General features: G+C 43.0%; 1 protein-coding gene across 1 annotated transcript in view; it reads left to right on the plus strand.

Annotated features, from left to right (window-relative positions):
* abhd12 (abhydrolase domain containing 12, lysophospholipase) overlaps positions 1-15,978 on the plus strand; it is a 151,974-nt gene that overhangs the window by 114,612 nt on the left and 21,384 nt on the right. The window contains exons 10-11 of the mRNA XM_060831719.1: positions 909-988; positions 15,776-15,858. Coding sequence (XP_060687702.1) covers positions 909-988; positions 15,776-15,858 — 163 coding nt within the window. The remainder of the gene's footprint in view (positions 1-908; positions 989-15,775; positions 15,859-15,978) is intronic.

Genomic DNA, 15,978 nt, shown 5'->3' on the forward strand with positions numbered 1-15,978 from the left:
TACAAAAAATCCAGAGGTCCAATCGAATTTGGCTTTTATCTCATGGAATTTAGGAAATTATGCTTCAATTGTACAAAACCTTGCCCAGTTTACAGTTCTTGGCACTGAACTTCGGGAAAGAAATTTTAATATTATAAACGATGTAGAATGATATGAAGACTTGGCAAAGGAATCAAGTTACAAGGGCAGGTTAGTATAAACTTGGTTTGTATTCTCCAAGTTCAGAAGGGTATGAGGAGTTACCTAACTGAGGCCTTTAAAATAGTAGGTAACCTATTCTGTCTGACAGGGAATTCAAAGGGATATTATGCTAACGTGAAAGATATGCAAAGGAAGAATGAAGTCAGGTAGCTGTTATTCTCGCAAAAGGTAATGGACATGTTGACCTTGTTGCAACTACTCTGGTGTTTGGTCAGGTGAAGTTTTTAAGGCGGGTTAATAGATTTTGTTGGATAAGGGCAAAGACGGGCAAATGGAATTGAGATGCAGAGCATTCATAATCCAATTGAATGACCAGAAAGTCTCTAGGCCGAATGCCTGCATCTGTTTCAACTTGCTTATTGGGTAGGGTGAGGGGGCAAGTGTAGAAGTCTAAATCATTTTAAATATTGTAAGACCATCTGTGTGATATAATAACAGCAGAAGGGCCATAAATCCAGATTCATGTAATATATCGAGCACTGAAAAAGATTTGTGGCACACACTTAACCCATCACTTTAGCCGTCCCTTTTGTAACATATAACACTAAACATTCCGAACTCCACTGTTTGAAGATGTTGGTTTCACAGGGTGCTGAGAGAAATGTACAGCCAATAACTTTTATTTAGCTTTCAATATATTGCATAGAGACTTTAAAATGCTATTTTATGTGGTTCTAATTTTACATATGGCTGTTTTTCATTCTTAGACACCCCTCCAGATGCCTTAATTCTGGAATCTCCTTTCACTAACATTCGGGAGGAAGCCAAAAGCCATCCTTTTTCACTGGTAGGGGTCTTGTTATTTTAAGTAATGTTCCAGATTATACTACAGAGAAGAGTATGAAACTACATTTTTTCTGCCATCAGAATAAACCATTGCTCATCAGTGGTGTATTGTACCTCTTGTAAGAAAAGCATTGTAAATGTAAGTTATACTGATTTCAGATATACTTGTTCACAACACTCTAACAGTGTGCACTTATATTGTGTCTTTAATGTAATGAAGCATTCCAAGGTATCATCATAACCCAAAATTTGATTTCTCACCCACCTTCAAGTGTAATGACTGATCAAGGATATTTTTAAACGAAATGGTTGCAGTAGAGGTTCATTGATGAATTTAAGGCTGAATGTCAGAATTCTAAAAGCACAGTTACCAACGATTGTGCAAAGGAAATCAGGAATGCCTAAGAGGGCAAACATACAAGGTGACATGCTTTGGCCTGTGAATGCCCACTCATGACTGTGGAAGGAAGAATCATCAGACCACTGAAGCTGAAATTGGATTACATAATGCATATCCAGACACCTGTGCCATTTGATCGCTTTGTTTGTACTGTTATCTATCAAAATTACTGTGTAATATCAAAGACTCACTGGTTTTTTCCAGTCATATTAGTTACTTTATTTCAGAACCAGTGTTAGCTTGGCTTATGAAGTGTCATTGATTAAGCTGCTTAAAGCATCTTGGATCCTTGACTTTATAGAGTCATTGAGTACAAATGTGAGAAATTTCTAAAATTTATTATAAATTATTAGCTAGGCCTCAGCTACAGTATTGTGTCCGCTTTTGGCCAATATGAGTGGATTGCTGCTCAACAAAGCTGAAACCATTATTCTCATGGAAAGGTTAACCACAGCCGTAGAGGTGGGTTTAATTGGGTTTAGCAGGGGAAAAACATTAGATAAAATGTCAGAGAGAAGAAATGATGTGCAGAGAGGACTGTCAGACAAATTGCATGAGAATAAGGAACAGTATTGGCATAAAGCTAAGATAAAGTTGCCATGATCTTGCCATACCATAGGGCTGCACGCTCATTAGAGTGTGATGACTTGATGGTGGTCTAATCTGAGGGTCAGTATGCCTCGGACAGTGGAGAGGCTGAGGAGAATTCGTTGGTAATCTCAGCCAGTGGAGGAACTGAATCCATGCTCTTGGTGTCATTCTGAATTGCAAAGCAACCAACTGAGTTAAACCGACTCCCACTGCTGGACTAGGAAGGCTTAGACAGAGGATAGTTTAAAGTGGATTGGGAATTCGTGTGTGCAAAGACATGTAGTATGCTAATACAGTGGGCTATAGGTAAGAGCTTCAAATGGAAGTGCGATTTGGCAGCAATAAGTGGATCCCATTTCAAAGGAGGGGAAGATTAAGAAAATACTATCTCTGGCTGAGGTATTTAGAAATGGTCTGCGCAATCAGGAGTTGTGGCTTCATTGATAATGTTACCCCATTGCTGCGCTATTGTGATTTTTTTTGTTCAATGTGGGTTTGCTGTCTGGGCCAGTATTTGTTGTCTTTCCCTAAGTGCTGTTGAGTTACTGGTGATGAGCTGACTACTTAAATCATGGCAGTCCACCTGGTGTAGATATATTCATAGTGCTTTTAGGGATGGAATGCCAGGATTTTAATCCCATGACAGTAAAGGAATGGTGATATATTTACAAGTGAGGATGGTATGTGACTTCAAAAGTAATTTGATGGCAGTGATGTTCTTGTACACCTGCAGCCACCATCATTCCAGATGGTATGGTCAAAAGTTTGGAATATGCTTTCTAAGAAGTCTTAGTGAATGTTTGCAGTGCATCTTGAAAATGGTATACTGTTACTGTGTTGTTAGTGGGGCAAGTATATTTTGAAGGTTATGAATGTGGTGGCCATCAAAGCAGGCTGCTTTATCCTGTGGAAGAAGTCAAACTACCTGTATTATTGGAACTGCACATCATGGCAAATGTGGAGTATTCCATCACAGTCGTCTTGTAAATTGTGGTTAGAGACAAAAGAAAACTGCGAATGTTAGAATCCAAAATAGACAGGCAGAAGGCTAGAAGAACGCAGCAAGCCAGGCAGCATCAGGAAGTGGAGAAGTTCATGTTTTGGGTCCTGAAGAAGGGTTACACCTGAGACGTCAACTTCTCCACCACCTGATGTGGCCTGGCTTGCTGTGTTATTCTAGCCTCCTGCCTGCCTGTCTTGTATATCATGGGCAGGCTTTGGAGAGTCATGAGATGAGTTACCCTCTGCAGACTTCCCTGTTTCTGACTTGTTGTTATAACCACAATATTGACCAGGTCAGTCCAATCCAGTTTTTGGCAAATCGCAATCCTCCGGATGTTGATGGGGATCAATGATGATAATACCATTGCATGTCAAAAGGCAATAGTTAGATTTTGTCTTGTTAGAAGTGATCATTGCCTGGCATTAAGGTGGCAGAAATGTTACTTGCCAGTTGTTAGCCCTTGCCTACACGTAACCCCGCCCCCACGCTTATTTCCGTCACAACGCATGACCCCGCCCCCACGCTTGACTCCGCCCCCACGCTTGACTCCACCCCCACATCGAGCAACGTCACCACGTCTAACTCCGCCCCTACTTCGATCTCTGTCCCCGCCCCTAACCCCGCCCCCAGCTCCAGCTCCAGTCCCACACCAGATCCTAGCTTCCAACCATGCCGGATTTTCACCATCCCTCCAGATCTCCCCCTCTCTGAGGATGAAAGATCAGTCCTCAGCAGGGGCCTCACCTTCATTCCCCTACGCCCTTGGATTAATGAGTTCAACACGCTCCGAGATATTGAACAATTCTTCCGCCGCCTTCGCCTCCGTGCCTACTTTCACAACCAAGACTCCCGCCCACCCTCTGACGACCCCTTCTCCCGCCTCCAACACACCCCATCCACCTGGACACCCCATGCTGGCCTCCTACCCGCCCTCGACCTCTTTATAGCCAACTGCCGCCGTGACATTAACCAACTCAACCTGTCCACCCCAACCTCTCATCCTCCGAACGTGCAGCCCTCCACTCCCTCCGCTCCAATCCCAACCTCACCATCAAACCCGCAGACAAGGGAGGCGCGCTGGTAGTTTGGCGCACTGACCTTTATACCACTGAGGCCAAACGCCAGCTCGCGGACGCCTCCTCTTATCGCCCCCCTTGACCACGACCCCACCTCCCACCACCAAACCATCATCTCCCAGACCATCCATGACCTCATCACCTCAGGGGATCTCCCATCCACCGCCTCCAACCTCATAGTCCCACAACCCCGCACCGCCCGTTTCTACCTCCTATCCAAATCCACAAACCTGCCTGCCCGGCCGACCCATTGTCTCAGCCTGCTCCTGCCCCACCGAACTCATCTCCCAATGCCTCGACACGGTCCTGTCCCCTTTAGTCCAAGAACTCCCCACCTACGTTCGGGACACCACCCACGCCCTCCACCTCCTCCAGGATTTTCGCTTCCCCGGTCCCCAACGCCTTATTTTCACTATGGACATCCAGTCCCTGTACACCTCCATCCCCCATCACGAAGGACTCAAAGCCCTCCGCTTCTTCCTTTCCCGCCGCACCAACCAGGACCCTTCCACTGACACCCTCCTTCGACTGACTGAACTGGTCCTCACCCTGAATAACTTCTCTTTTCAATTCCCCCACTTCCTCCAAACTAAAGGAGTTGCCATGGGCACCCGCATGGGCCCCAGCTATGCCTGCCTCTTCGTAGGATATGTGGAACAGTCCATCTTCTGCAACTACACTGGCACCACCCCCCACCTTTTCCTCCGCTACATCGATGACTGTATCGGCGCTGCCTCGTGCTCCCACGAGGAGATTGAACAGTTCATCAACTTTACTAACACCTTCCATCCCGACCTCAAATTCACCTGGACTGTCTCAGACTCCTCCCTCCCCTTCCTAGACCTTTCCATCTCTATCTTGGGCGACCGACTCAACACAGACATCTACTATAAACCGACTGACTCCCACAGCTACCTGGACTACACCTCCTCCCACCCTGCCCCCTGCAAAAACTCCATCCCATATTACCAATTCCTTCCTCTCCGCCGCATCTGCTCCCAGGAGGACCAGTTCCAACACCGCACAGCCCAGATGGCCTCCTTCTTCAAGGACCGCAGATTCCCCCCAGACGTGATCGACGATGCCCTCCACCGCATCTCCTCCACTTCCCGCTCCTCCGCCCTTGAGCCCCGCTCCTCCAACCGCCACCAAGACAGAACCCCACTGGTTCTCACCTACCACCCCACCAACCTCCGCATACAACGTATCATCCGCCGTCATTTCCGCCACCTCCAAACGGACCCCACCACCAAGGATATATTTCCCTCCCCTCCCCTATCAGCGTTCCGCAAGGACCACTCCCTTCGTGACTCCCTTGTCAGATCCACACCCCCCATCAACCCAACCTCCACCCCCGGCACCTTCCCCTGCAACCGCAGGAAATGTAAAACTTGCGCCCACACCTCCACACTCACTTCCCTCCAAGGCCCCAAGGGTTCCCTCCATATCTGCCACAAGTTCACCTGTACCTCCACACACATCATCTATTGCATCCGCTGCACCCGATGTGGCCTCCTCTATATTGGGGAGACAGGCCGTTTACTTGCGGAACGCTTCAGAGAACACCTCTGGGCCGCCCGGACCAACCAACCCAACCACCCCGTGGCTCAACACTTTAACTCTCCCTCCCACTCCACCGAGGACATGCAGGTCCTTGGACTCCTCCACCGGCAAAACATAACAACACGACGGCTGGAGGAGGAGCGCCTCATCTTCCGCCTGGGAACCCCCCAACCACAAGGGATGAACTCAGATTTCTCCAGTTTCCTCATTTTCCCCTCCCCCCACCTTGTCTCAGTCGGTTCCCTCAACTCAGCACCGTCCTCCTAACCTGCAATCTCCTTACTGACCTCTCCGCCCCCACCTCACTCCGGCCTATCACCCTCACCTTGACCTCCTTCCACCTATCCTACCTCCATCACCCCTCCCCCAAGTCCCTCCTCCCTACCTTTTATCTTAGCCTGCTTGGCTACTCTCTCTCATTCCTGATGAAGGGCTTATGCTCGAAACGTCGAATTCCCTATTCCTGAGATGCTGCCTAACCTGCTGTGCTTTAACCAGCAACACATTTTCAGCTTGCCTGCAAATTGTCCAGCTCTTGCTACGTTTGGACATGGGCTACTTCAGTATATAAGATGTTGTGAATAGTGCTGAACATTGGATATTTGAAAATGATTGCACACATTCTAACTTTATGGAGGAAAGAGCGCTCACCTGGAGAACTCCTATACTGATGTCCTGGAACTTAGGCAACTGACTTCCAGTAATCGTTTTCTTTGTGCTAGATCTGACTCCAACCAATGGAGAATTTTCACCTAATTTCCATTGATTCCAGTTTATCTAATGTTGCTTGTTGTCAAATGCAGCTTTTGATTTGAAAGCTGCAAATGTGTTGTCACCCTCACTTTCCCCTCTGGAGTTAGCTCTTTTGGTCCATATTTGAACCAAGGATGTCATGGGCTTATGCCCGAAACGTCGATTCACCTGCTCCTCGGATGCTGCCTGGCCTGCTGTTTTTCCAGCACCACATTTTTCAACTCTGGTACTCCAGCATCTGCAGTCTTCACTTTTTCCCTATGAGTGCAGCAGGTTCTGCACCACAGGTCTTCAGTGCTATTACTGGAATATTGTCAGGGTCCATAGCTATTGTAGTATCTTGTGCCTTGAGGTTTTTCTAGGTTTCATGTGGAGTGAATTTAATTGGCTGTACACTGGTATCTGTGAAGTTGGGGACCTTTGGAGGATGCTGAGATCTCAGTTGTTGCACATGCTTCCCCTAACATGAGAATGAGGGATATTTGTTCAGCTCCCACCTCCAGTAAGTTGAGTTGCCTATCATTGTTCGTGACTAGACGGGGCAGGATAACAGAGCTTAACTATGATTTGTTGGTTGTGGAATTGCTTAGCTGTATCTATGCTGTCTGGTGTAGTTAGACCTATACTGTTATTACAACATGTTAATGCCTTGTTTTTAGATGCAGCTACTGGGATACTGTCCAGACTCTTCATTGAACCAAGGTTGACCCCCTGGCTTGATGATAATGGTAGTGAGGGCGTTATGCTGGGCCATGAGATTGCAGATTGTGTTGGAATAATGTTTTGTTGCTGATGGCTAACAGTGTCTCATGGATCCGTACTCTCAAGTTGTTAGATCTGTTTGAAATCTCTCATATAACATGGTTGTAATTTTGTACAGCATGCTACAGGTTTTTTATTGTGAAGATGGAGCTTCATCTGCACAAGGACTTGTTCAGTGGTCACTCCTACCAGTATTGTCATGGACAGATGCGTCTTCAGCAGACAGATTGGGGAAAATAATATCTAAGTCGAAGAGTGTGGTGCTGGAAAAGTATAGCATCTGACGTTTCAAAGCACAAGCTTTTCATTAGGAATCCTGATGAAGAGCTTATGCATGAAACATTGACTCTCCTGTTCCTTTCATGCTGCCTGACCGACTGCTTTTCTAGCAGCACACTCTTCGACTCTGATCTCCAGCATCTGCAGTCTTCATTTTGTCCTAGAGGATGAGGTCAAGTATGTTTACACTCTTATTCATTCCCTCACCACCTGTAATAGTGAAAAAAAAAGTCTGTCTCCTTGATAAAGAAGAAACCTTCTAACAGGATAAACTACTCAGTCTTCTGGGAACCTGAGTAGCAGAAATCAATATCTATAACTTTATGTTCAACTCTGAAAAATGGGCTCTATTTCTTCCATTTAAAGACCCAAGTCAAATTTACTTTACATCTGAACTGAAGATCTAAAGATCTTCCAAAGCTAGTTGCATACATTTCAGCAGGGTCTATACACATCCTATATTCAATCATCCTGCCCTCATGCTTCTGTCATTGGTCATCCATATTTATATTTTCACTGAGCACCACCTTCTAATGCTAATTAGAAAACAACTGTTTGATTTTTGACTTTCACTATCACAAGCCTTTTTGTCTATCTCCAATATGCAAATAACTAATAAGTGTTTAAAGAAGCTGGAAATAAAGTTCACTGTGTGATTCTTTTTCTTGATTTGTCAAGGAAATTGATTTCAAGTCAATGGCCTGCAGCTATCTAGGTCCTAAGCTCAGACATTTATTCCCTAAATTTCTTTACCACTTCTTTTTAACATGTTCTAATAAACTCTCCTCTTTGACCAAGCTTTTGGTCCAGTTTTCTAATATCACATGCAACCTGCCATCAAATTCTTAAAATGCTTTAGGATAACACCTTGGGATATTTTATTACCTTGAGGTTTTAAGACCATAAGACACAGGAGTGGAAGTAAGGCCCTTCGGCCCATCGAGTCCACTCCACCATTCAATCATGGCTGATGGGCATTTCAATTCCACTTACCCGCATTCTCCCCATAGCCCTTAATTCCTCGAGACATCAAGAATCTATTAATCTCTGCCTTGAAGACATTTAGCATCCTGGCCTCCACTGCACTCTGCGGCAATGAATTTTAATTTTTTTTATTGGCAGGTTTTGTCTTAATACAGTGGTTTGCTTGAAGAGGACAGTTTTTTTTGTTGAATCCAGTTTTTCATTAAGCCATTAAGAATATTTAGTAAAAACTTATTTTCAATAATAGGAACTAAATGACATCTTTTTAAAAAACTTGCTTTATAATTATGCATAATCTTAGCTAGTCATTTATAGACAAGGAAGCTCTGAAAAACAAGAATTTAGAAGTCCTTCAACTAAAGAATACTTTAGTACAACCATGTGTATGCAGTTTATCCATCGCAAAGCACCCCAGTTAACATCAAAGGGTTCATTTTTTTAAAGATATCAGTAGTAAATACGGTATTTCTTTCTCTCCCAAATCAGAAAACAGTAATACAATTTCAGTTCAGAAAATATAAATAAACTTGATCACATCTCCGTAGTCCTGAGTTCCTGTAGGAGTACAGTCCTGATCTTCTTTAGGATAATTCTGAAGTAAAAGGGAAAAAATTGGCAACTTTGTTTGGAGAACTTGGACTCTGACACTCTGCTTCTTCACTGATTTTAAAGAAGATCTCCTGGTCTTTCTTCTGGGTCAGCTCTTCTTCCAAAGCTTTCTTCCTTGGCCTGAGCTTCTCTTGTTTTATGTAAGTGACATTTGTTACAATTGCTGAAGGCTCCATAATAATCCTAATATTTAATACCTTAGCACATGGAAAAATTCTATAACCAGTACTTAATTTGAGTTATGGTTAATAACTTCTAAAAAAATATTAAAGATGTAATTGACTTTCAGGGGCAGTTAGCTGGAGTCTTTTCAGTCCTTAGAGTGAATCACTCTGAGTCATATGTTAATATCTGTAATGAAACATTCAGTAGCTTTAATTTTGCAGCAGATACCATTAGCAGTTGAAGTTGCTTAGTTCATGCCTCTTGCTTTAATTAGTTATCTATCTTATTCCACCATGAATCCTGCATGATCACAGTAAGTATTAGATGTATTAATTTAATGGTAATAAAATATTTAGATTAATCAGGTTTCTGTGTTTTCTTTTGAATGGCAACAGATGGCAGCTATTAATTTTTGTGGCTATGAGCCCTGATCAAGTAGATTATAAAAGCAGTGACGAAAGTAGTTGATGGTTTAAAATGGTATGGTCATCCAGGGTGGACAGAGAGAGGAAGAGGACAAGTTGTGAGGCAAATGCTGGAGATGGGACTGCCAGGAAAGAGGTGAAGAGGAAGGCCAAGGACCAGATGCGAAGCTGCACTAAATGACAAAGTTAATTGTGGGATTGAATAAGGAATGAGTCCTAGAGATGTACAGTACAGAAACACCTGCCAGCACCAGGCCCATATCTCTCCAAACCCCTCCTATTCATATACCCATCCAGATGCCTTTTAAATGTTGCAATTGTACTAGCCTTCGCCACTTGCTCTGCTAGCTCATTCCATACATGTACCACTCACAATGTGAAAAAGTTGGCCCTTTGGTCTCTTTTATATCTTTCTCCTCTCACCCTAAACCTATGCCCAGTAGTTCTGGACTCCCTCACCCCAGCGAAAAGACTTTGCCTGTTTATCCTATCCATGCCCCTCATGATTTTATAAACCTCTATAAGGTCACCCCTCAGCCTCCGACACTCCAGGGAAAACACCCCTAGCCTATTCAACCTCTCCCTATAGCTCAAATCCTCCAACCCTGGCAACATCCTTGTAAATCTTTTCTGAACTCTTTCAAGTTTCACAACATCTTTCTGATAGAAAGGAGACCAGAAATGCACACAATATGTCAACCGATGGCCCAACCAATGTCCTGGACAGCTGCAACATGACCTCCCAACTCCTGCACTCAATACTCTGACCAAAAAAGGAAAGCATACCAAACGCCGTCTTCACGATCCTGTCTACCTGCGACTCCACTTTCAAGGAGCTATGAATGCACAGTGACTGAAGACAAAAGGGGCAATTAACCAGTATTTTGGCAATCCAATATAAAACGTGTGAAACTGAAAAACAGTGATGAAACTAGCACTTAAATCTTTGCAGGACAGCTTTCTAATCTTCTCAAGGAAATTAATTTCTGATTTCAGGAAACTACAAGATAATTTTGTACCATTTGGCAGGAGTTGGGGGATGGGGCGGGGAATTGGGAAGAAAAGCCAAAATTTTGCACTGTGCTGAAACACCATTTATGTAATCTACATGATGGTTTTGAGCTTGTTAAATTCATCATTCTGGTTGTGCGATTGTAATTATGGAGTAAGGAATAAACAACTTGTCTCCCAACCCTCAACACCACTTTTCATGTTGACAGTCTTGTTGGCATCACTTTTTTAAAAACAAAGTCATGATATGTGGGTGTTGCTGGCAAGGCTGATGTTTATTGCTCATTCCTTATTGCCCAGAGGGCAGTGGAGTCACATGTAAGCCTGACCAGGAAAGGACAGTCAATTTCTTTCCCTGAAGGACATGAAAGAACCAGATGGATTTTTCCTGGCAATCGGCAACTGTTTCATAGTCATCATTGGACTGTTAATTCCAGATGTTTATTGAAGTCAAATTCCATAGCAAAATTTGAACCTCGGTCCCCAGAACATGGCCTGAATCTCTGGATTGATAGTCTAGTAATAAGCCATTGCCATCCCCTATTGATCTGTTCTGTTGCAATATGCTATGTTCCTCTGAGGTTATGCACAATTTTATTAAAAACTGAATTTGTGCTTTGAGTTGAATAATGTTATTGGTTCTTGGGCACTGTAAAAACTTACAATAAATTACAGGAATATTTGATTTTAGTTCATTTCTTGCCTGAGTCAGAAAACCCTAGATTTAAACAACGTCTTGTGATTTGAGTGGATGATCTAGGTGGACCTATGCAACGCAATATTTGATGTGATAATAGTGTCTCACAGGTGCTAACTTGCAGTATAGATTAAGTAAAAGCCTGATTTTCTTGTAATAGTACAGCATAGAAACAGACTCTTCGGCCCAATCGGTCTATGCTGACCAGATATCCTAAATTAATCTAGTCCCATTTACCAGTGTTTGGCCAATATCTCTCTCAACACTTTTTATTCATCCAATAATGTATCCATTTAAATAATGTAGCCTTTTAAATGTTGTAATTATACCAATTTCCACCGCCTCTGGCAGCTCATTCCATATACCACCACCCTCTGTATGAAAAAGTTGCCCCTTAGGTCCCTTTTAATATCTTTCCCTATGGTTTTGGATTCCCCTACACTTGAGTGGGGGGGAAAGACCTTGGCTATTCACTCTATCCATGCGCCTCATGATTTTATAAACCTCTATAAGGTCACCCTTAAGTCTTCGCTCCAGAGAAAATAGCCCCAGCATACTTAGCCTCCCCTTTATAGCTCAAACCCTCCAACACTGGTCACATCCTTGTAAATATTTTCTGAGCCCTTTCAAGTTTCACAACATGTTTCCTATGGCAGGGAGACGAGAATTGAATGCAGTTTTCCAAAAATGGTCTAACCAAAATCCTGTACAGATACAACATGACATCACAACTCCTATACTCGGTGCTCTGACGAATAAAACAAGCATGCCAAATGCTTCCTTCATTACCCTGTGTGCTTGTGACTCTACTTTCAAGGAACTATGAACCTGTACCTGAACCCAAGATCTCTTTATTCGTTAACATTCTCCAGGACCTTACTGTTAAGTGTGTGAGCGCTACCCTGATTTGCCTTACCAAAATGCAATACCTCTCATTTATCTTGACTCAACTCCACCTACCATTCCTTGGCCTATTGGCCCACCTGACAAGACCCAATTGTACCAAGATGATAACCTTCCACTGTTAAGTACACCACCCATTTGGTGTCATATGCAAACTTAGTAATTGTACCTCCTGTATTCCCATCCAAATCATTTATATAAATGACCAAAATCAGTGGACCCAGCAATGAATCTTGCAGCACACCGCTGACCACCGGTCTCAAGTCCAAAGAGCGGCCCTCTCCCACCACCCTCTGTCGTCTTCTTTCAAGTCAATCTTGTATCCAAATGAGTAGCGCGCTCTCTATTCCATGTGATCTAATCTCGCTAACCAGTCTACCATGCGGAAACTTGTCACACGCTTTGCTGAAATCTGTATAGACAACATCCATCGCTCTGCCTTCATCAATCTTCCTTATCACTTTGTTCCAATATTCATTTGGAAACCAAAATATTAAGCCAGTATTTGAAGAGATACCAGCACAACAATCATTTCTCAAATAACGCTGGTGAGGCCTGAGTTTATTTGCAAAACATAAAGCAACAAATCCAAAAGCCTGAAGTTCTTGATGTTCTGGGATCTGTCAGAATATCATGAATGTGAACTGTTGGTTCCTACCAAGCTTGTGTTGAGGAGAAGCCAATGACCTGCATGATTCAACAATTTATTTTAGCCGTTAACTTGATATGCAGGGTGGATCTGCAGAGTTCCTGTGTCTAATCGTGTGCCCCAACCATTCTCTCATGGGCTAAGTATTTTCACATGCTTCAGTGTTGTTTCTTGGTATTATGTATATTCATCTGAAGCCAGTTGCTGATTGTAAACTATTTTGGCAACTTGTTACTTTAAATTGATTGTTCATTTGATATTATATGTAAACTTGTATACAAATATTTTGATTTGAGCTGAAAGCGTATGACAAAAGATTTGCATAATGAATCTTTCCAGTCTGATTCTCTCTCCTGTTTTCCCCTCAGTATTTGCTTTGAGCTCTGACTTCCTTGTTTCCCTCAAAAATAAAATTTAAAGATAAGGTATTTTGTGCAGCAGCCCGAAACGCAAGTTGGGAGAGGGGAGCTGGTGGTACAAGATCATCAAGAGGGATAGATATGGTCTAGTGGTAATGTGGCTGGACTGTCAATCCAGAGACCCAAATGATGTTCTGGGGACCAGGGTTTGAATCCTCCCTTGGCAGATGGTGAAATTTGAATTCAATAAAAATTTGAAATTGAGTCAAATAGTAACCGTGAATCTGTTATTGAATAAACCCATTTGACACACTCATATATCCTTTTAGGGAAAGAAACTGCCAACTGGTCCACAATAGCTGTGGCAAGTAAGGTTAAGGAGAATCCAAAGGTATTTTATAAATACATTGAGGACAAAAGGGTAACTCAGGAGAGAATAGAGACCCTCAAAGATCAGCAAGGCAATCTATGTGTGAAACTGCAGGAGGTCGGGGAGATACTAAACAAGTATTTTGTGTCAGTGTTTACTGTGGAGATGTACGTGGAAGATCTAGAACGTGGGGAAATGGATGATGACATCTTGAAAAATGCTCATATTACAGAGGAGGTGGTGCTGGATGTCTTAATACATAAGTGGTTAAATTCCCCAGGTCCTGATAGTGTAACCTAGAACTCTGCGGGAAGCTAGGGAAGTGATTGCTAGGCCCCTTGCTGCAATATTAGTGTCATCGATAGTCACGAGTGAGGTGTCAGAAGACTGGAGATGGGCTAACATAGTGCCATATTTTTGTTTAGAAAGGTCATAAGGAAAAGCTGGGGAACTATAGATTGGTGAGCTTGACATCCGTGATTGGGCAAGTTGTTGGAGGGAATCCTGAGGGACAGGGTTTACATGTATTTGGAAAGGCAAGGGCTGATTGAAGGTTATTAACATGACTTTGTGCGTGAGAAATTATGTCTCCCTAACTTGATTGAGTTTTTTTTAAGGAGTAACGAAGAGGATTAATGAGGGCAAAGTGATGGACTAATCTATATGGACTTCAGGAAGGTCTTTGACAAGATTCCTCATGGTAGACTGGTTAGCAAGGTTAAATCACATGGAATACAAGGAGAATTAGTCATTTGAAGGTAGAAGGCAGAGGGTGGTGGTGGAGGGTTGCTTTTCAGTCTAGAGGCCTGTGACCAGTGGTGTGCCACAAGGATCAATGCTGGGTCCACTACTTTTCATCATTTTATATAAATGATTTGGATGTCAGCATAGGAGGTATAGTCAGTAGGTTTGCAGATGACACCAAAATTGGAAGTGTAATGGACAGCAAAGAAGGCTACCTCCAAAGTACAACAGGATCTTGATCAGATGGGCCAATGGGCCGAGGAGTGGCAGATGGAGTTTAATTTAGATAAGTGTGGGTGCTGCATTTTGGAAAGGCAAATCAGGGCAGGACCTATACATTTAATGATCGGGTCCTGGGGAGTGTTACTGAGCAAAGAGACCTTGGAGTGTAGGTTCATAGTTCCTTGAAAGTAGATAGGATAGGGAAGAAGGCATTCCTTTATTGGTTAGAGCATTGAGTATAAGAGTTGGGAGGTCATGTTTTGGCTGTACAAGGCATTGGTCAGGCTACTTTTGGAATATTGTGTCCAACTCTGGTCTTCGTCTTACCAGAGGGATGTTGTGAAACTTGAAAGGGTTCAGAAAAGATTTACAAGGATATTGCCAGAGTTGGAGAGTTGGAGCTATAGGGAGAGCTGAAATGGCTGGGGCTGTTTTTCCCTGGAGCATCAAGGCTCAGGAATTACCTTAAAGGTTTATAGAATCATGCGGGATGGGGATAAGGTAAATAGACAAGGTCTTTTCCCTGGGATGGGGAGTCCAGAACTAGAGGGCATAGGTTGAGTGTGAGAGGGGAAAGATTTAAAAGGGACCTAAGGGGCAACTGTTTCACAAAGAGGGTGGTGCATGGATGGAATGCGTTGCCCGAGAAAGTTGTAGAGGCTGGTACATTGCAGCATTTAAAATGCAGCTGGATGGGTATTTGAAGAGGAAGGGTTTAGAGGGATATGCGCGAAGTGCTGGCTAATGTGACTAGATATATTTAGGATATCTGGTCTGCCTAGATGTGTTGGACCGAAGGGTCTGTTTCCGTGCTGTACATTTAAGTGAGTCCAGACTCTCAGCAATGTGGTTGCCCTCTGGGCAATTAAAGATGGACAATAAATGCGGCCTAGCCAGTGAGGCCCTCATCCCTGTGAATAATTTTTTAAAGAAGAGGTGAACATTTTAGAACTGAAATGAGAATATAATAATTTGAAATGAAGGGGAGAGAAGGGAAAGAGCAAAGTAAACCAGAATGCAGAAATTTGGGGATAATTAAAAACTAGATGGGCTTTGGTCATCTAGTGCCTTGTACTTGTATGAATTAGTAATAATTTTTGGACTTCTCATGGTAATCAACCTCTTACAAATGATGTAGAAAGAGTAAGTGCTCTGACAATATCGGAAGATGATGGAACGTGCGGACTGCAGCTTTCTGACCTTTCTTTTTATTGATGTTTCAGGTCTATAGATACCTACCTGGCTTTGACTGGTTCTTCCTAGATCCAATCACTGAAAGTGGTATCATCTTTCCAAGTGATGAGAAGTAAGTCAATTTTTCTTTTCAAAATGTATTTTAATGCAATAATTGTATTTCTTTTAATTTAGCCATTTGTACCATTGTGGAATATTTATACATGTTTATACACAATATGATATGTGAGTT

Source organism: Hemiscyllium ocellatum, chromosome 10, assembly GCF_020745735.1.
Source record: "Hemiscyllium ocellatum isolate sHemOce1 chromosome 10, sHemOce1.pat.X.cur, whole genome shotgun sequence".
NCBI lineage: Eukaryota > Metazoa > Chordata > Chondrichthyes > Orectolobiformes > Hemiscylliidae > Hemiscyllium > Hemiscyllium ocellatum.